This window comes from Musa acuminata, chromosome BXJ3-3 (genome assembly GCF_036884655.1).
Source record: "Musa acuminata AAA Group cultivar baxijiao chromosome BXJ3-3, Cavendish_Baxijiao_AAA, whole genome shotgun sequence".
Classification (NCBI taxonomy): domain Eukaryota; kingdom Viridiplantae; phylum Streptophyta; class Magnoliopsida; order Zingiberales; family Musaceae; genus Musa; species Musa acuminata.
This window is the reverse complement of record NC_088351.1, coordinates 11457366-11480056: the sequence shown is the minus strand read 5'-3', so window position 1 is coordinate 11480056 and position 22691 is coordinate 11457366. Positions and strand designations below refer to the sequence as shown.

The following is a 22691-nucleotide window of genomic DNA, read 5'->3' as shown; positions in this document are numbered from 1 at the left end:
TTTTACTGCAAATAATTCTGATAATAACATATAAATTAATTGCACATGAGTAAGAGTTGATATATATTTGAAGACGATGAATAAACATCAAAGAATCAATTTTATGGACTTTCTTCTCTGACAGGAAATAGAAACCGTGTGCGAAGGAGATCTTTTCCACCTTTTCTTTCTGAGAAAAGAACAACGGAAGAAATCTAGAATTGACAGATGAAGACAAAACAAAACAAGTACATTCATCCCCCTCCATCAAAACTGACAAAAGAGAAGGTTGGTCGGTCGGTGGGAATCGGCCATGCTTGAAGCTGTAAATTACAATCCCCCGTAACCGGGCATGCAGGTGTTTGCTTCTCTGTACTGACAAGGAGATGGAGGTATTGCTAGCCATGGGGGACAAGCGGAAGCCGCGTTTCTAAGGGTTTCATCCTTCAAGTGTTTGGAGGTTGAAGCTGGTTTTGCATGCATGGAATGGCACTGCAGGATCGCAGCATAAACTAATATTAAACCAAAAGGATCATATGATAATCTTATGCACATCAAAATAATAATGTGTTTTGACTACATGAAAAGAATAAATGTTGGACTGGACCGGGCTGGGTTCAGGAAATTAAGGTGGTCTTGGGAGATGTAGATCGGGCTTGTTCTCATGGCCGATGCCGTTGATTTGTCATCTCTCTGTAGTTTCAGTTTTCTAATCAGTCAGTCAGCTGTGTGATAAGACTCTAAAGTATTATCGTAGGCTCTGATACCAAATGATAAGACTCTAAAGTCTTATCGTATGCTCTGATACCAAGTGATAAGACCCTAAGGTCTTATCATGGAAGAAATGAGAGAAAAGGGAATGATAATGATCACTTCGAGGGGATCGACCCTCCTTGATCTCTTCGAGGGGATCGGCCTCCTAGGGTTTATCCAAAGACAATAGTATTTTTTATCGATTACTGAAAAGAAGCAGTTACATCCCTATTTATAGAGTTCCACCCAGAGTCCATAAGGACTTGAACTCTAATAATAAATAAATATTAAATAAATTTCTACTTGATTCTAACTAAATCAAACCGACTCAATAAACAACTAGACTAAACAGACTCAATAAACATTATTCAAAAGCTTAGAAAAATGGTCCTAACAGGAGCCGATCCCCTTGAGGGGATCAAGGAGGCCGATCCCCTCGAAACAATCATTATCATCCTCATTTCTCCTCTTTCTTCCACGATAAGACTTTAGGGTCTTATAATTTGGTATCAGAGTCTACGATAAGACTTTAGGGTCTTATCACTGTGAAAAGATTGGAAGATGCAGTAACGAAAGCTTCCAATTTCATCAGGGAAGATGCAACAGTTTTCTATTGATTCCCACCTCCCCCGATTGGCTCCGATAGGTACTCGTTGAGACATGGAAGCCTGACTCCTCCGATAAACAAACAGATGAGCTTCTCCTCGCAACTACGGCTGCATTATGAAGCACACATGCACACCTCCAGGACTAATGTTCAGGAGTAGACCCAGAAAACAAAGTCCATGATTGATGTGTCTCCACCTGGCCAGTAATAGTTTACACTATGATTACATTGGGTGATGTGTATGAGATTCTGTGTCTGCAAACACATGGTGGATCGATCTCACAAGGAAACAAGGAGAAAAGATCCTCTCCATCTGATCCATGGTCTCGTAGATGATCACTGCTACCCCAACAAGTGCTCATGTTGCTGCTGCTGCTGCTGCTGCTGGGTATGAGCAAATTAAGTTTCATCCATGTTCCTTGTTCCACGATCGAAGCCATTTTGGAGTTCGGGAAGAACCTCTTGCAGTAGCATCCAACGTGATCGATCAAGACCGAGTAAAATATTTCCTGGAGGAGATTTGTGATCATGCCACGTGAAATAAGAATCGAAAAAGAAATAAGAGTAAATTGAGATGGAGTGATCGATAATGTCACTGACACACATTAAAAGCAGTTCTTTAAGGGAGAACAAAAGGATGCTTGAGTCTGTCTTTCTTGCTTTCCCTTTTCTCTTCCTTTCTGTGCACTTAAAGACAGTGGAGTGCAAGAACTGGTTTCTGATGTCTTGAAAACAAGAGCTAGATTTAGCATGAGATCATTATAGAATGATGACCATGAAGAGTTTGCAGAACACAAAAAAGCTGCACCTCTATCTTGATTTCAAGATTTATTCATTATTGTTAATTTTTGAGTTCTGCTACATTTTATTAAAATCTTAAGTTTTTTTTTCCCCCTTCAGAATACTCATTAATCTTTATCAATTAAAGATTTTTTTGATGTGGATATGCTTCAATTAATGTAATTAATATCATATTAAAGAAATATTTGATCTCAATTATTTTCCTTTAACATTAAAAAAAGAAGGGAGAGAAGGTAAACAAGAAAGTGATCTCAATTGGAATTTAACATCATCCATCTGTGGCCTGACTAGTTCTTGCAGCTGTTGGCTTCTTAGATCACTGGAATTCCCACAACAAATCAAGCTTACTGTAATCCTAGTTGGAATTTAGATTTCTCACGTTAGAATCATGTAAATAATATCAAACCACTAATTTTCTACATGTCTGACTTCCTCAAAGATTATCAAGAACAAAAAAAAAAAAAAAACTGTTATCCAAGAAGAAAATTGCATTTTTTTTGTCAAAAATATCTAAAATAATGTGCTCCCAAAAAGTGTCTTACTTAACAAGTTATACAAAAAAAAAAGTTGACTTTTTGCATCAAAAATATGAAAAATACAGTGGGCTACAGCAGGTTTCTTATGGTTCCAAAAGTTTTCTGGCTTCTCAAGTTGTCAAAGGAAGAGCACTTTTTAGGGTTTGCCAAAAGGTAAACGAAACCTTCAGATAACTGCATCACCTCAAGCTTCTTATCCTTCTCATCCAACCCAAACCAAAGCAGAACTTTGACTAGATTAAGCTATTGTCTCAGCTGAAACATATCTAAACAAAATAAGATCCTCCAGTGCATCAACAGCGAGATCAAACTCGACCTGAAGAATCATATAGTCAGATCTATCTTGTCTGGAACTTGTAACTCTCAAAACTCCTTGATGGAAGAGCATGATGCAGGTGGAAAGGAAGCATGGTGACAACTACATGGGGGGCCACTAAGTCAAGCTCGTTCTCCTTGACAGAACCTTTATGGATCACATTTTTGGCATCTATGCATGTTGTGGTTCAGTAATGATGTAAAGACTACAGGAAATAAACACACAAGTCTCTCCTCATGATCCACCCTCTCATATCTGGGGATGTCAAAAGGTGTTAATGAAGAAGAAGAAGTGGACTTTGATAGGGTTTTTGATGGAAACTTGTGAAGTAGATGATGTTATTCGTTATCCAGTAGATGCAATTAAAAACAAGATATGCTTCACCACAAAGTTTATCTTTCCCAATATTTTATGTTTTTTTTTTTGGCTAAGGAATTCTATGGTATAAATTATTGTCGAGATAATATGCTTGACATATGTACACTTTGGTCTTATCTTGGATTACATACATATTGTTGTAAAGCACATTATAATTTATATATACATATATATAATATTATTATATTAAATGATATATATGATGTTCAAGAGACACATCAATTACTTTGTACAATAATAATACACTAATTAATCTAAAAATTTACATTATATTATAAATTAGATATATTTCAAACATAACTTGTCCGACACTTGTGCAGATTTATCATGCGAGGAGAATATAGAAGTACATAATCTACGTGCCATATCAATCATCCGCATCATAAATCACGGGAAGTACACGTAAGGCCTGTATGGACAATGTTTTTATTTATTTATTGTTTGAATAAATTTTTTTATATTAAATAATAATAAAAATATTAGACTCCAACTTTGTTTTGTTTCTTAATGCATGTAGGTGGGACATCTAAACATGATATTGATAATTAGGAACAACCAAATAAGCACCACATCAGATTTGTAGTTTATTTTTGGTATTGGATATTTCAGTATCAACACCACGCGCAGTCTGTCTTTATTCAAATATTGGTGCTGAGCATGATGAATTTGAACAATAAGAATAAATTTAATCTAAATAATATTGATTTCAGTATCTTAATTTAGAACAATTAAATTGGTTTAAATGGGTGGATAGATTTTTTATAATTATTTTTTTACAAAAATATTAAATATAAATAATATTTTAATTCTTCATATTTTTATTTAATAATTTGTTTATTAGTCGTCACTCAAATCATATTTAATATAACATTTTTTAGGAATATAAAGAAGCTTATTAGTCTTAGAATGGCTATCTATATAATGGACGAGAAGGGAAGAGCTCCCCAGGGCACAATCATCTCCGGGGTCTCGATTCAACCCCGCCCGCCTCCTCCTCCTCCTCTCTCTCTCTCTCTCTCTCTCTCTCTCTCTCTCTCTTCCTTTCGCGGTCATTCCGATCACGTTGGTTTGATCAATGAAATAAGAAAAAAAAGGTGTACTTTTGATGATGAGTGGGAATCCATCATAACAAAGGCATCTTTTGGAGCATAGACAGATTTGACAATGACTGTCATGCTTCACCGATAACTGTAAGCATTCTTTTCTCTTCTAGGTTTGTTCTTGTGTCTTTTGTACTGCTTATTTCTTGAGTATGGAGTTCTTTCTTAGGATCCCAGAGAGGAGGAGAGGTAGAGACGCCGGGAACTTTGTAGCCGATCCGTAGGTCGAAAACACCCATTGTGCTTTGTCATTGAGGTCGAAACTTCTCCGCGGCATTGGTATGTTTTAGACGTTTTCTGTTGCGATCTTTTATTAGTATCTCTTCGTATTCGAAGAATATTTGATAAGTTGCTGGAGAAGTTGAGATCTTGGCTCGTTTCTCAGCGGAACTCGTCATAAAGCTGCGATCTTCGGGGTGTAGGGTAACGAGGAAATGTAGGCAATGCCCTGCTTGCTATTTTCCTCGATTTTTTTTTGCTTTTCCTTTTTGTCAGCAAATTGGTCTTTTATCAAAAATATATTTGTCATTTTTCTGCCAAGATTGACTCCCTGTCCGACAACAAATACTTTAGGAGCTTTCTGTGAAATCCACGAGGCAGATCTGCTCTTGATCTAGAGTGGTTTTTTGGGGCTTCTCATGGTTGATTCTTCTTCTTTCGATCACCATGTGTAACATGTTTGGTTCAGTTGTCCCCTAACTTCATTGTATTTCTGGATTTTCCAAGAAAACATGATTAAGTGAATAAGTGGTATGCTTCTGCTGAAATATGGTACACTCAATGCTGAATTATGGATTAGGTCTTCTTTGTTATAATCTAATGCTTGTTGAAACTCAACATGAGTTCCTTCTGTTCAGAGCTTGTTTTGAGTCGAAAGCTTAATTTGATTTGCCTATAGCCTTGCATCATTGTGGCAAATCTCTTTACCCTGATCGATTTATATTATTGCTTGTTTTGAATGGTCATTTGATGTTAGGCTGCAGGTCTATATACAGTGAAGTGTAAGTGCATCATAGGGAGAAAATGCAGGGAGCTGTTTTGGTCGCCATTGCTGCTGCAATTGGCAATATGTTGCAGGGATGGGATAATGCTACCATAGCAGGTAAATCACTTTCAGTGCTTTTTTTAAAAACTTGTTAGGTGAATATTTAGGACTGAAAAGCTGAAAGTATGATACTGGGTTCTGCATGTAGATATCAAAGATTTATTTTAGCAAAGATGATCGACGATGCATCTCATCTAACACGCTAGCACCTTTTCTGTATTTTTGCTCCTTCAGTTTTCTTTAATCTTGTTAACGACCATGAGTATGATTTCACTTGTTTACATGCTTCCATTTTGTACAGGTGCTGTTCTTTACATAAAGAGGGAATTTAAGTTGGAGGGCCAGCCTACTATTGAGGGACTAATTGTGGCCATGTCACTTATTGGTGCCACTATCATTACAACATTCTCAGGAGCAGTGTCAGATTGGATTGGTAGACGGCCCATGTTAATTATCTCATCGGTGCTCTACTTTATTAGTGGTCTGATAATGTTTTGGTCTCCAAATGTATATATGCTGCTCTTGGCAAGGCTTATAGATGGATTTGGAATTGGTTTGGCAGTCACACTAGTTCCAGTGTACATATCTGAGACGGCCCCATCTGAGATAAGGGGTTTGTTAAATACTCTTCCGCAGTTCACGGGCTCTGGAGGAATGTTTCTTTCATATTGCATGGTTTTTGCAATGTCATTAAATATCCAACCTGACTGGCGATTGATGCTTGGAGTTCTCTCTGTTCCTTCTCTTTTATATTTTGTGCTGACTGTATTCTTCCTGCCTGAATCACCGAGATGGCTTGTTAGCAAAGGGCGAATGAAGGAGGCCAAACAAGTTTTACAGAGGTTACGTGGAAGAGAAGATGTCTCAGGTTTGTTTTAAGATAGTATGCTTTCAAAACAAATTTTGATGAGCAACCACATAGAGTTTATGGTTGTAATTTCTGCTCTTCGCTACTGCTCAATTTCCACGTACAAACATTTTATACTACTGCTGCGCCTCCATGTATAAGATTTTATGCTGGGGGACACTGCTCAACTAATGATGGTCTCCCTTTTTTTTAATTTTTGCTAAAACAGAAATATGTATGATGGTCTCCTTTTTATTATCTCAAACTACACACCTCATACTACACATTGTGAAGATAAACATCCTGAATTCTGAAGCTACTCTAATAATTTTTTTGCTACTATCTTTTCATAAGCTTATTTATCTGAAGTCTTTTCTCTAAGATAGCATTTCTGTAGTTCCATTACTTAAAAAGAGTTCATCTGTTTAATGATGTGTATTTGGTCTTTGATGATCTAGTTTGCTTGCATTAATAGGTTTCTTAATCAACGTGTTCATGCAATTTGGTTAGTAGAAAATCAGTGGAACAGTAGTTAGCAATTATTTGTGTCTTTGTCTTGGCTAATGCATGCTGTAAGCAAAAGGATTAGCATCTCGAGCAAGATATTAATATCAATGTCAGGTCCTCAGAGATTTTTCTTGTTAATGAACTTGTTTGTATCTTAGTGGACTCCCTTGTTTGCTTGCTTCATTAAATTCGACTTTGATATGAGATTCAGAGGAAGGTAAGCTGTTTCAGCGGGATAAAATGAATTTGACTTTTTGATCATGTCTGTGTTATTGCTGGGTTATGCATTTGCAAGTTGCTTGTTTTTGAATGTGCTTTGTATGGGCTGCAGCCCAGCAAAGAGAACTTCTATTTCTGAGTCTATGAAGCAGCCCTTTTCATCATCTAATTTCAGGGTTGGTCATCATTTAAATTATTTCCTCATGCATTTATCTCATACTGTCCCCTTGATCGGGAACCTTGCCACGAATGGTGCTTCTGATAACTAACTCTAAAATAATTATGAGAAAGTCTTCTATATTAAATTTATGACCTGATCACTCTTTAGTAGCAATCATGTTTGGTATGTCTTCTTGAGCTACTGGTCTGGGTAGCAATCTCATTATCTTTATTGGAACCATGGTTCGTCTTATTGGTCCATATCGGTATACCAACCAGCTATCAGTACGATACATATCGAGCTGTATCAAGCCGTACTGATTATACCAACACATGGTACATGGGGGGTGTATCAATGTACCACCCATACCAGTTCTCTATCGAACCAGTACATGCCACCTATACTGAGCGGTACGACGAACCTTGGTTGAAACCAACAAAAAGCCCTTAGAGAAGAACAGAGACTTCAAACAAAGTAATAGATGACCGCTGTCATTTGTATGCTGCAATATGCTTTATGGATTCTCATTTATATCTCTAGCTCTCTTATCTCATATAATTCTCATGCAACATCACCTAATGCACTAGAATACATACCAGCAAAATCAGCCTTACGCTCTTGGGTGGTCTGTCATTCATATTTTATATGGTCCTTGTCCCTAATGGACCTCAATCACTGACCTCTTACCACCCTCCTCAGCTTTCAGTGGTATCTCATCCACGTTGCTTCCCTTGTTGCATCCCCTAGTTCACTTATCTTTTTCCTATTAAATAATGTCAATAGACTGTTAAATGTGTAAGAACCTTATCTTCACTCCTGTTCATGCTATCTGGAACATGGAATGTTCTGAATTGTGATACAAGTGCAGGTACAATGTAAAACAATTGGTTAAGATACATGGATCAAAAACAATAACGGTAAAGGACATGAAACTTGAGACATCAATGGTGATTTTCTCATCTTGTGATTTTGTTTCCTCAATTTTTGATGGTCCAAATTGTGCACTGTCGAGATGCATGATGCACAAGTATCATGATTTATGATGGGGAGTTTGGAACAAGTTTAAGGGGCCATGATCAATATCGTGTACTATAGCGATCCATGAAGCACAAGTATCATGAATTAGGATGGGGAGTTTGGATCAAATTTAAGGGGATTTGAATGATTTCAGTAACTATATTCCTTTTTATGAAGTAACTATATATCAGCTTCAATGGGTTTCATAGTTAATTTGCCTAGCTTCTCCTTTTGCTAGTTGCAATTTAACATGTAAGACATGTGCTAATTTTCTTTATTTCAGGAGAAATGGCTCTTCTTGTTGAAGGTTTAAGAGTAAGTACAGATACAACCATTGAAGAGTATATAATTGGCCCTGCAAATGAGCTCCCTGATGAACAGGATTCAACTGCTGAAAAGGACAAGATCATGTTGTATGGTCCACAACAAGGCCTCTCATGGGTTGCACAGCCAGTTACAGGACCAAGTCTTCTTGGAAGTGCATTTGGTCTCATATCACGCCAGGGAAGCATTGTAAATCAGAGCATCCCTCTTATGGATCCTCTAGTTACTCTTTTTGGAAGTGTCCATGGAAAGCTACCCGAAATGGGAAGCATGAGAAGTATTTTGTTCCCCAATTTCGGTAGCATGTTTAGTGTGGTGGAGAATCATCCAAAAGCTGAGCAATGGGATGAGGAAATTGGTCATCAGGATGGTGTGGATTATGTCTCTGATGGTGCAGGAGGTGATTCCGATGATAATTTGCACACTCCATTGCTCTCTCGCCATGGAACAGGCATGGATGGGAATGACATGATACATAACAGCAGTCTTATGCAGGAAAATGTTGGTGAGACAGTGAGTAGTATGGGCATAGGAGGTGGTTGGCAGTTAGCCTGGAAGTGGACTAACAGAGAGGCTGTAGACGGAACAAAAGAAGGAGGTTTCAAGAGGATTTATTTGCGCCAAGAAGGTGTTGTTGGGTCACAACAAGCTTCCCTTGTCTCAATTCCTGGAGGCAACATCCCAGAAGAAGGTGAATATGTTCAAGCTGCAGCATTAGTAAGCCAACCTGCTCTGTTTTCGAAGGAAGTCATGAGCCAGGATCCAGCTGGGCCAGCAATGGTTCATCCATCCAAGATTGCTGCTGAAGGGCCAATGTGGAGAGTTCTTTTTGAAGCAGGAGTCAGGCATGCATTATTTGTTGGCATTGGGATACAAATTCTTCAGCAGGTAATGAGATGTTATCGTAAACTACAGTTCACTGAAGGAACAGATCGATTCTTTAAAATTGTAGCTTTCATGCAATATAATACGTAATAGAGAAGTTCCCATCCACCTTGTTATATCATCTAAGATATTAATGGAAAATACCTTTTGTAGATGAAAACTCTGAAATTTCCAGTAAAAATATTCTTCCTCTGCATTCCATTAAAATCAGATATTCCTTCTAGATCATCATTGGTTTTAGAAAAGACTGCAATGGTTAACAAGTACAGTTATAGAAAAAGAGAAGACTTCATTGTTCATAGCATCAAGTAGGATGATCCATATTAAGTTGTTTGCAGTAAACTTTAGGATTTTGAGTTTTTTATATTTCTCTTGGTATATTACATGGTTGGAGGCATGTTATTGTTTGGTTTTAAGGGTACAATGTTATGTTGATTCCTAATTGTAATTTGAAATGGCATCAAAGTGTGAAGTTTCTTTGGTCTTGAACAACTTAGAGCTAACTTCTAGAGTATTGTTTCCTGGTTGAGTCTCTATTAAAAAGTCATATCTGACTGGATTATCTGGTTTAGGCCAAAGATATCCATGAATTCCTTAATACTTATATTCAAATACATAAAGTAGTTATAACATCCCTGTCCTAGTTTTGCATGGGATTCATGGTTCACAAATAGTAAATTATTGACTTTTGACTTAAAAAACTTACATTAGAAAAGGAGTCATGGTTCGATTATAAAGTTTCTCTCTGCAAGGTGGGTGACCAGAATATGAGTCATTGAAACAATTTATTTGCTCACAACGGGAAAGTTGTATATATTGGCCATATTCAGATCTCACGATACAGGAGCATCATGCATTAGGCTGCTCTAATTTTATTTGAAAATACCTTTCATGTTTCACCTCCTATGCTACCTGCCAGCTGGAGGATGATTTAATGATACTTGGGTGTGCTTGTTGCACTAGTTATCAAGGCTGACTTTTCAGGAAAAATTATAATTTTAACAAAAAAAATATAAAAGCTATGTAGACAATATATTCACAATAATGACAAATATGATATGATTCTTTGGGGTGTAAACTTTGTCATTAAGTTGATAGATTTAAATTCCCTGTATGATCTTCATGTCTAGCGATATGTGTCAACTTTTAAAGGGTTTGAAAGCTAATATTGAATCAATCTGTAACACTAGTTTTATTTTTCTTGACGAAACGTCGACTGTTACATATATTCAATTCCCAGAATTAATTATTTTCTTCCTAGTGTCTCACTTTTATCTGAAAACTTGGTTCTTGTTCAGTTTGCTGGCATTAATGGGGTTCTTTATTACACTCCGCAAATTCTTGAGCAAGCTGGTGTTGAAGTTCTTCTTGCAAATCTCGGAATTGGTTCTGATTCAGCATCAATACTTATAAGTGCTCTTACAACTCTGTTGATGCTCCCTTGCATAGCTGTTGCTATGAGGCTCATGGATGTCTCTGGAAGAAGGTAAAGTCTTACATTATCAGTCTTATTTTATCTCCATGGCTATGATACATTTATGTCCATCTTCGCATGCATGTTCTTTGTGACCTTGTCAAAGTCTTTGCATTCTTCATTTTTCTAATGTATCATTTCAACGGAATGGGAAGCACAATGTTTTTTGTTTTAAAAAAGGTTATGTTGTTTTCATCTGCGTTTAAATTCTCATACAATTTGTGGGCTGTTATATAACATTTTATTATAAGGAAGCAAAACCGATGTTTACTTTTTTCTCCTTTTTAATGCAGGAGTCTTTTGTTGGCTACAATTCCTGTTTTGATCGTATCACTTGTTGGTCTGGTCCTGACAAACCTTGTGGACCTCGGCTCTGTTGCTCATGCCGTCTTCTCAACCATATGTGTTGTGGTTTACTTCTGTTGCTTTGTCATGGGCTTTGGTCCTATTCCCAACATCCTTTGCTCTGAGATTTTTCCAACTCGTGTACGTGGTGTGTGCATAGCTATATGCTCCCTCACCTTCTGGTTTTGCGATATCATTGTTACCTACAGCCTTCCCGTGATGCTGAACACTATTGGTCTTGCTGGGGTGTTTGGGATCTATGCTATCGTCTGTGTCATAGCATTGGTATTTGTCTTCCTCAAGATTCCTGAAACAAAAGGCATGCCCCTTGAAGTCATCATCGAGTTCTTCAATGTTGGATCCAAGCAAGTCGCCAAAACCTAAATGAAAGATGGAAACTGCATCGGCAAAAGCATCCCGGTGAAGAAGTGCACAAATAATACCAAGACCTTCCTTCCAGGGATGTTAACAGTCGGTCAATTTCTGTTCTTGTTGGCATTGAGTTGACTAAAAGCAAAAATCGGTTTCCTTTCACTGCATTGTATTCAGCCTTTCTTTTTTTTTTTTCTATGAAATTTCTTGTAACACTCAATATGCAAAATCTTGTTCTTTAAGATGCAAGGAAAATAATCTGATGCAAAGAATCAAAAAAATCCATACCGGTTTATGATGTAATGTGAGTCCTTGATCATCTATGGAAATGTTTGTACTAGTTGTACCATATCTGGTTGAGGATCTCTTTATTTTTTGAGTTTTAAATAATATTTTATTGAGTTTATCTAATTTAGTGAAAATTAGATAGGAGTTTATTTGATATTTATTTATTAAGAGTCCAAGTCTTGGTGGACTTTTGGTGGAACTCTATAAATAGGGATGTATCTATTTTTTTTAAGAAATATTATTCTAGTCTTTTAATAAACTCTAGGAGATCGATTCACTCGAAGTGATGATCTCTTTTCTCTCTCTTCTTCTACGATGAAACCCTAGAGGTCTTATCATTTGATATAAGAGCAGTGATCCTCATCGTTCTCATTATAATTTCTCACAACACCTCGTCGCAGTTATCATCATCTAAAAAAAAAAAAAAAAGAAAGAAAGAGATAAAGCCAGCAGCCACACCCAACCTCCTCACAGCGGGAAAGGGTCGTTGCTTCCCGGCCAATGACCACCACCGCCACTTCCTACCCAGCGACTACCCCCCTCGTTGCTTCCCACGTCGACGTCATCGTTGTTTCTTCTATCGCAGCCCTGGTTGCCACCACCACTGCCTCTCGACCCTTGTCAACACCTCCTCCCAACCATGCCCTCAACATTGCCTCAGCCACTGTAGCTTTGTCCTCAACCGCTTGTGATCCTTTGGCATCACTAGCGTCTCCTTCTATGGTGCAATAGAAACAGAGCACCCTTTGCATCTTCTGCCACAACCGATTGCCACCATCGCTGCCTCTTGACCCTTGTCAATGTCGCCTCCTAGCCATACCCTCAGCACTGCCTCGGTTGTTGCCGGCCTCGCAGCCTTAACAGCAACTTCGACCACAACCGATTGCCACCATCGCTGCCTCTTGACCCTTGTCAATGTCGCCTCCTAGCCATACCCTCAGCACTGCCTCGGTTGTTGCCGGCCTCGCAGCCTTGACAGCAGCTTCGGCGGTTACTCCCAGTCGCACCATCATAGCCTCAACCCCGGTTGCTCGGTGATCACTCCCTTGGGTCATAGCAACTGCAGCCACACACGTAGCTGCCCGTAGTCGCTCCCCACGCCAACACCACCACCTTCCAGCCCCCAATGCTCTCACCCCACGCATCAATAAAAATAGGGCACAACCTTCGCTCCTCGCAACGACCGCAACAAGCCTTTACGCTGCCTTAACATCCGCTTTCTTGGTAGCTTCACATCCAAGCTACATGTCGATTGTTGCCTCGCTCCAATATCACCAAAAGCTACACTGAATAGGACAGTGCTAATGCCCTTGACCAGACATAAAAAATAAGAACTAAAGATTACAGATTTATAATCTTACATAATGGCTATCGATAACTCAATGAAAGCCCAAATTGAACCATTGAAAATCAGAATTGAGAACCGGTTGTAAAAAACCCTTAACGATTTCAAAAAGAGTCTATTGGAGAGCTTTAGCAAGTTTCAATAAGATGAAAGTTTAAGTCTTATATTGAATCGTTCTAGAGACAAGCAAAAGAAACTAAGAACAAGACACAAGTTATCCACACATGAATATAGAATTTTCAAGATGGGAAGATGGAGATTTGACTAGTTGGATCTCTAGGGCATAAATTTTTTTTTATTTTCATAGAACTCCAGAAGATTCCAAAGTAGAAATAACTTTGATCCAACTAGATGAAGATGCAATCCAATGGTATGATTGGTACGAAACTTGTCACGGGGTCCCCTCATGAGAGCAATTCAAGAAAGGGCTTCTCGTTCGCTTTGGATCATCTGAATATGAGAATATTGATGGACAGCTCACTAAAATTTGTCAAATTTCTATAATGCTAGAATATCATAGCATATTTGAACGATTGTCTAATCAAGCAAGAGACTGGTCCGAACGACAACTAGTGGGAGTATTTATTGAAGGACTTAATCTAAATATCCGATGTGAAGTCAAAGCTTGCCAACCCCGCACTATGACAGTTGTAATATCATTTGCATGAGGAAAAAATCAGTAGGAAAAATCATTAAAACAGAAGTGATAACAAACAAATGATTAGTAAGCCATCAGCTCCATCTATTCTCAGTCAAAACCCTAACACCAGAGACTAACTCGAGAAGAACTCAAGGAAAGATCAACGAAAGATTTGGCACTGTGATGAAAAGTGGAGTAGGGAGTATCGATGTAAACAAGGGCAACTTCTAATGATTGAATCAATTGGGGAGGAACCGAAAGCTAATAATGTGGACTCCGATCATGAAGGTATAGAGTTTGATGAAGATGTTGGACCTATCATACATATAGTGCATGCATTAGCCAACTACTCTAACCCACAAATTATGAAAGTTGGAGGAACTTTGGAACATTAGTATGTTATAGTTTTGATTAATACTAGTAGCACTAACAATTTTATAGATAATAAGTTTGCTGACTGATTGACCTACCACATTAAAGGCTATAACAAATTCGAAGTAAAGGTCGATGATGGACGGATTTTAACTTGTAATAGCAAATATTCAAAGATAAAATTGATAATACAGTACCAAGAGTTGCTTGTGGACTTCTTTTTGCTACCCTTGGAAGACTTTGAAGTGATACTTGAAATTGAATGATTATCAACCCTAGGTGATATTTCTTGAAATTTTTCTAAACTAATCATGAAGTGTTTTTTTAATAGAAAGCATGTGATCCTAAAGAGAAGACGTGGAAGTAAGGTTACAACTAACGCTAGCCATCAGATGGAGAGGATTATTCAGAAGACTGCAATGACTACTACACCAAAAGACTGACCTATTGCTTATACTATCAAGAAGTGAAGATCATATTTACTTAATCAACATGTTGTGATGTGTTGCAAACACCTTGTGACTAAAGTGTTGAAAGAGAAGTTTCCCGAGTTTGAAACTACTTAGCCTTGAGGACAAGACTGATTTGAAGAGAGAGGAATGATTATGATCTCTTTATTTTTTGAGTTTTGAATAATATTCTATTGAGTTTGTCAAAGAGTCGGATAAAGATTTATTTGATATTTATTTATTTATTAATAGTCTAAGTCCGGGTGGATTTTGAGTGGAACTCTATAAATAATGATGTATCTATTTTTTTTTAAATAATTAATAAAATATTATTTCAGTCTTTTAACAAACCCTAGGAGGTCGATCCCTTCAAAGCAATCAAGGAGATCGATTCCCTCGAAGTGATAATCTCTTTTCTCCCTCTTATTATAGCTTTTTGAAACATTCTTCGTTAAATGCTTGCGTTGAGTTCATGTGGGGAATTCTAAAATCCCTTTATCAATACTATTATAATATGATGATGACAAGGATAAATGCTAATTATTCATATTAAGAAACTGATTTCCAGTAATATTATGCATGGCCTTCTCAAGTTCCTAATATTTAAATAGGATTTGCCCTTTGTAACTAACTTAGCATACTGTGTTCTTCCTTACATTCTTCCCGTTGCTCTAACAAAGAACAGAGGTTTAAAGTTACATAGGAACTTTCATAAACCATTAGTTACATGAATCAAACTATTAAACTTGCTGCAATTGTCATTAAATTCTTCCCAAAATACTTGATCAAATGCTGATGTGTTGTCAGGTAGAAAATTAAAATTCAAAATTTCTAACCTTAATTTTTTTATGAAGGATAGTATCATAAACTTTGTAAATAGACTTTTAAAGCCAGAAAGAAGGAAAAAAATGTTTAAAATATAAGCTAGTATATCAAGAATATAGTATAGTAATTTCCAACCCTTATTATCATTATGCTTATATACTCATTTTTTTCTCAATTATTATTAATTAACGGGATAAATAATAATGTTGTTGATGATGATAACAATGAATAATAATAATAATAATAACTAGATCCATCTTGGCATGTTTCGGTGGACCACACTCGTACTCAATATTGGCCCTTTTATAATTGAATAAGATATATAATATAATAACTAATTGGGTTCCGTTCAGATATTTTAGCCAATAGACTAAGTCCACTTACGGAACAATTCATCCGAAGATAACCTTGCTGACCTTTAGGGGTTAGGATCTATTCCTTGCACTCCTTGCAGACGGTGACGGTGCCTGCAGCAGTAGATCAAACCAGATCTTTGAAGAGATGGCATCAAAAGGTACGCATCGTAATAATTAGATCTATACACTTGATTTCAATCCTGGCATATAAGTTATTTCTGCATTTCAGATATAGTATAATTATAGATTTTATGATTACAATTAGTATCAGAGCCCAGTTTTTGAAATCAAATGCATTAGATTTGTATATTTATTTACGATGCATAAAATTACCTTTATCTTTCAAGAATTGCTAAGCAGCAATGGTCACCATCGACCTCGCTACGAATCTGTGACTACGCCGGGTAGCGTGCACAACGCAGAACCCGTCCCATACGCGGGCATCACAGAACCCGTCCATGCGATGGCCGGCCGCACATGGCCAGAACCCGTGCATGCAACGGTCGGCTACACGCAGGCAGACATCCCAAGTGGCAGCCGTGCGTGAGTAGGCCGTGCATAGGCGGCGGCCGCGCACTGGCAGGAACCACCGCAGCGGTAGCGGCCACGCGTGAGCAATAGCAGTCCCGCGGTGGTAGCGCCGTGGCGGCAGCAATCGCATACAGGCTAGAACTGCCGCTGGCAGCCACGCATAGGCGATAGCCTGCGCACAGGTGGCACCCCGCAGCCGCGCAGTAGGCAGCACCGCTCGCGCAAGCGACGACGACGAAGGCAGATTAGGGTTTTTAGCATAATTATAGTTTTGCCCTTGAGGCTAGGGTTTTCTGAAATTTACAGTTTTACCTTTGTAAATTTCGTAATTTCAGGTTATGTTCTGTCAATATATTTACGATTTTACCCTCGGGTTTAATTTATGCCAAAATTACAATTCTACCATTCGTATATTTCTGATTTATTACATTTCAAATATTTATGATTTTATCAAAATTGAGAAATTTAATTCATATTCTCAATTATAAATTGATAAATATGATTTAATATAATTATGATTAATTTTAATCACAATTATATTTTTGATTATTTGATTGGATTTAATTTTTGATTTAAAAAAACTATAAATTATGATTTACTTTATAGTTTTCTCATATGAATTATTGATTTTACATGTGATAAATAAAATTAAAATCCAATTATTGTTTTTGGACTTTTATTTATTTATTCACATGTATATATATGAAATTGTAAAATAATGTATAACTTTCACATGCATCATTTATATAAATTATTGATTATATATGTGGTAAATAAAATTAAAATCTAATTATTATTTTTGGAATTTTATTTACTTATTCACATGTATATATATGAAATTGTGAAATAATGTATACCTTTCATATGCATGATTTATATAAATTATTGATTTTAATGTGGTAAATAAAATTAAAATTTAATTATTGTTTTTGGACTTTTATTTATTTATTCACATGTATATATATGAAATTATGAAATAATATTTACCTTTCACATGAAGGCATGATTTATATGTTATCATGATTATCATATGAGTTTTCGTACTGATTAATATTCAATAATTATTATTGTTATTTATTATTAAATTATTTAGCATTAATGTTTAATAATTATTATTGTTATTCACTATTGAATTGCTTAGCATTAATATTCAATAATAATTATTATTATTTATTATTTAATTGCTTAGCATTAATGTTCAATAATTATTATTGTTATTTATTATTAAATTACTTAGCATTAATGTTCAATATTATTATTGTTATTTATTATTGAACTGCTTAGTATTAATATTCAATAATTATTATGGTTATTTTATTATTAAATTACTTAACAAAAATTAAAGAAATTGATGAATATTATTTGTAATTCATTTTCCTAAGTTTTATTTGACTAGTAGTTGTCAAAGTGGCCTAAAATGATAGATTTTTGTGATATGAATTACAATAAAAGTTTTGTCATTTATAGGATATTTTTATTTTATATTATTGCATTAGTCTTATAGCCACCAAAGTGACCTAGACTAATGACTTATAAAATAATATTAAGGAATTAGTCCTAAATGATATTAAGGAAATAATATTCATAATGACACATATAATTAGGAGATTTAGATAATCCCAAAGGAGAATCTAATTCTGTAAGGATGGTATCAATCATCCATAAATATTCTTGAGTAAACACTAGATATGTCAATATTTCACCCAAAAGTGTAATATAGATGATATCAATAGTTCATCAATTTTTGATAAACTCAAAGCATTAATGTTATTCTATATTTTTGCAGTGGTACTTCCGCATATACATTCTTATGGATCTAGTGTCCCTATACTATCTAGATCAAATTATTCAGGTTAGAGAATGTGCAATTTACATTGGGTGTATTAGATCTTGATTTAGCATTACTTGTTGAAAAGCCTACAGACTTGACTGATAAAAATACTATAGAACAAGTAAATGAAATGAAGACTTGGGAAAGATCTGATAGACTTAGTTTAATGTTCATAAGAATGATAATTGTAAATAACATAAAGACTACTACTCAAGGAGCTAGTAATAAGAAAAGAAAGTTGAAGCATTATCAATCAAAGAAACTTGTCGGGTCTGGAAATGTTAAACAGACTAATGAAAAGAAAACATTTATTGTAAAGTGCTTCTTTTGTGGCAAGAAAGGACACGTGAAGAAGGATTGCATTAAACGCAAGACTTAGTTCGAAAATAAATGTATTAACTCAACCTTTGTGTGTTTCGAATCAAACATTACAGAAGTTCCTTTTAACACTTAGTGGATTGATTCTGGTGCTTCAACTCATGTTACAAATAACATGCAGGGATTTCTTTCAATTCGGAAACCAAAAGAACATGAAAGATTCATCATTATGAGAAATCGTCTTAAAGCGAAAGTGATATCAATGGGAACTTATCGTCTACGCTTAGAGATGGGTCACTTAATGGAACTTGTTAACACATGTTATGTTCTTACAATTTCTAGAAATTTAGTTTCTCTTTATGAGTTAGGATATTATCTTTCTTTTGATAGTGGCAAACTCAGTATGTTTTATGATTCAATAAAAGTTGGTTTTGGAATTCTCTGTGATGGTTTGTACAGAATTAATTTGGATCTTGAGTTTGCAAAGACATTAATGACCCTGCAATCAAGTATTGGATTGAAACGTAGTTTCAATAATGAAAGATCTTCTATATTGTGGCATAGACGATTGGGGCATATCTTCAAGGAAAGAATTGAAAGATTAGTGAAGGATAATATTTTAGAACATTTAGACTTCACAGATTTTGATGTTTGTATAGATTGCATTAAGGGAAAGCAAACTAAACATATAAAGAAAAATACCACAAGAAGTAAAGAACTCCTTGAGATTATTCATACTGATATCTGTGGACCACTCCATATTCCCTTAACGGAGAGGTGCGCCTGTACGTAATGTACCAACGCTCTCCCAACCCCTAGAGGTCCTATCCTTTTTATAGGCGAGAACAGAGGGTCTACGATAAGATCTCAGGAAATTTCCTCCCATTGGTTAAAATATCTGAACGGAACCCAATTAGTTATTATATTATATATCTTATTCAATTATAAAAGGGCCATATAATCTAATATTCTCCCACTTGGCCCATTAATTGATAAGATATAAAAGAGATATTCAAAATCAAAATAAACAAAACAAAATTTGTTTTAAAAATAATTTTACCTAATTGGATTCCAAGAAATTTTGAAAAATATTTTATACATGGCCATATTTTAAAATAAACATAATAATACTATATTAAGTCCAACTATCAATGCAAGTCATAGCGGTTGTATTTCATCAATGTCATACTCCCTTCTATATACTACAACATTGTTAGTCTTTCTTAATATAGTCCATAATGACCCCTGTAATTTGTCTTGTCAAAACAATCCTGTTATTATATTCAACCATAATATGCATAAACATAAATGTAAAAACGATAACAGAAAAAGATAACTTTAATTAAGCAAGAAGAATGTCAATAATAGCAGCCACATAAGCATGCATCACCATATCCTTTATGACTTGCTCACAAGCTCCATTCTAAGAACATGTTCTTTGAATATTTGACACTGTAAGACTTTTGTCAATGGATCAGCAATCATTATAGTGGTGCTCAAGTTCTCAATTGACACTTGTTGTTTCTGGACTCTTTCTCTAACCACCAAGTACTTTATCTCAATGTGCTTGGAACCACTAGAGTACTTGTCATTCTTAGAGAAGAAAACTGCTGTAGTATTATCACAAAATATCTTCAGTAGCCTGGCAATTGAGTCGACCACACTAAGTCCCGAGATGAAATTGGCAACCATAAAGCTTGATTTGTGGCCTCAAAGCATGCCACAAATTCAGCTTTCATTGTTGATGATACAATAAGCGATTGCTTTGCACTTTTCCAAGAAATTGCCCCACCAGCTAACATAAATACAAATCCTGAAGTGGACTTCCTACTGTCGAGGCAATTTACAAAATCAGTATCTGAATATCCTATCACTTCAAGCTGATCTGATCTCCTGTATGTGAGCATATAATCTTTTGTCCTTTGCAGATATCTCATTACTTTCTTTGCAGCTTTCCAATGTTCCATTCCTGGGTTGCTTTGATATCTTCCCAACATTGAAATTGCAAAACTGATATCTGGTCTTGTACATGTTTAAGCATATAATAGACTTCCAACCACGCACCCATAAGGAATATTCTTCATTTGATTCTTTTCTAAGTCATTTCTTGGGCACTGGTTTTGACTGAATTTTTCACCTCTAGTAATAGGTACATCATTGGCTTAGCAAAGCTGCATATTAAATCTTTCTAAGATACGATCAATATATCTTTTTTGAGATAATCCTAATAATCCTTGAGATCTATCCCTGAATATCTTAATGCCAATAACATAGGCTACCTCATTCATATCAATCATCTTAAAGTTCTTGTTGAGAAATATCTTGGTTTTGTGCAATAAACCAAGATCACTATTGGCAAGTAAAATATCATCCACATATAAGACCGATATAATAAACTTGCTCCCACTTACCTTCAGATATATACACTGATTAATAGTATTTTCCTTAAATTCGAAGGAAGTAATGGTATTATGAAATTTTATATACCATTGTCTGGAAGCTTGTTTAAGGCCATAAATGGATTTCTTAAGTTTACAAGCCCAATTTTCTTTTCCCTTTTCAATGAATCCTTCAAGTTGTTCCATATAGATTTCCTCATCCAGATCCCTATTTAGAAATATTATTTTCACATCCATCTGATGCAACTCAAGATCATAATGAGCTACCAATGCCATGACGATTCTTAATGACTCATTTCTTGAAACTGAAGAAAAAATCTCATTATAGTTGATATCTTTCTTCTGAGAAAAACCTTTGGCTACAAGTCTGGCTTTACATCGTTCGATATTGCTCGTTGAGTCACGTTTTATCTTAAAGACCCATTTACAACCGACTCTTTTACAATCATTGGGCAATTCAACAAGATCCCAGACACCATTCTGGACCATTGATTTTAACTCTTCTTTTATTGTATCATACCATTTTTCAGAATCGTTACTTTCTATGGCTTGTGAAAACGATAAGGGGTCTCTTTTTATTCCTATATTATAATCTGATTCTTGTAGATATATCACATAATCATCAGAAATGACATGTTTTTTTTTCCTTTGAGATCTTCTCAAATCTGCCAATTGTGATTGTTCTATAAGATCATCAGCGGCGACATCAACATCATGTGAGAGTTCTTCGATGTTATTTTGTTGTTCACTCTCATCAATACTCTCATTGATTTGAGGAACAACAATCTCTCGAATATGAGATTATATGGGAGAATTAACCTGAATCTCCTCGATATCAAAATTAATCCTTCGAGATTTTTTACTCCCACTGATTTCACCATTTTCTAGGAATTTTGCATTACCAGATTCTACTATTCTCATACTATGATTAGGGTAATAAAATATGTATCCCTTGGATTTTTCTGGATAACCAATAAAATATCCTGAAATAGTTCTTGGATCCAATTTCTTTTCATGTGGATTGAATAGTCTTATCTCTGCAGGACACCCTCAAATATGTAAATGTCTTAGATTGGGCTTCCTACTAGTCCATAACTCAAATGGAGTCGATGAAACTGACTTACTAGGAACTCTGTTCAAGATGTACATAGCTATCCTAAGAGCTTCACCCCACATCGACTCAAATACAGAGGAATAACTCATCATGCTCCTAACCATATCCATTAGAGTACGATTTCGCCTTTCAGCAATACCGTTTTGCTGTGGCACACCTGGTAATGCATATTGAGCACAAATACCCCGTTGTTTTAGGAATCTAGCAAAAGGGCCAATATTCTGACCAGATCCATCATATCTGCCATAAAATTCACCACCTCTATCAGATCTGACAATTTTAACTTTTCTATCTAATTGTCTCTCAACCTCATTTATGTATACTTCAAGAGTATCAATGGCTTGAGACTTTTCATGTATTAGATAAACATAGTCATATCTGGATAGATCATCTACAAATGTGATGAAGTATTTTTCTTCACTAAAACAAGGAATATGGAGTGGTCTGCAGATATCAATATGAATAATCTTAAGGAGTTCTTTACTTCTTACGACATTTTTCTTTATATATTTAGTTTGCTTTCCCTTAATGTAATCTATACAAACATCAAAATCAGTG

At 35.8% G+C, this 22691-nt stretch overlaps 1 protein-coding gene across 3 annotated transcripts; it reads left to right on the top strand.

The window, feature by feature from the left end:
* Window positions 1–4325: 4325 nt before the first annotated feature.
* LOC135633203 (monosaccharide-sensing protein 2-like) lies at window positions 4326–11989 on the top strand. 3 transcript variants are annotated; one of them, XM_065142394.1, is made up of 7 exons: window positions 4326–4560; window positions 4640–4749; window positions 5454–5572; window positions 5817–6383; window positions 8549–9477; window positions 10773–10960; window positions 11242–11989. In XM_065142394.1, the coding sequence occupies exons 3-7, from the start codon at window positions 5494–5496 to the stop codon at window positions 11675–11677; spliced, it is 2199 nt and encodes a 732-aa protein (XP_064998466.1). In that variant the 5' UTR covers window positions 4326–4560; window positions 4640–4749; window positions 5454–5493; the 3' UTR covers window positions 11678–11989. The 3 variants fall into 3 exon arrangements, with proteins under 3 accessions (XP_064998466.1, XP_064998465.1, XP_064998467.1); XM_065142393.1 differs by having other exon boundaries at window positions 5447–5572; XM_065142395.1 differs by lacking the exon at window positions 4640–4749 and having other exon boundaries at window positions 5447–5572.
* The last annotated feature ends 10702 nt before the right edge of the window (window positions 11990–22691 follow it).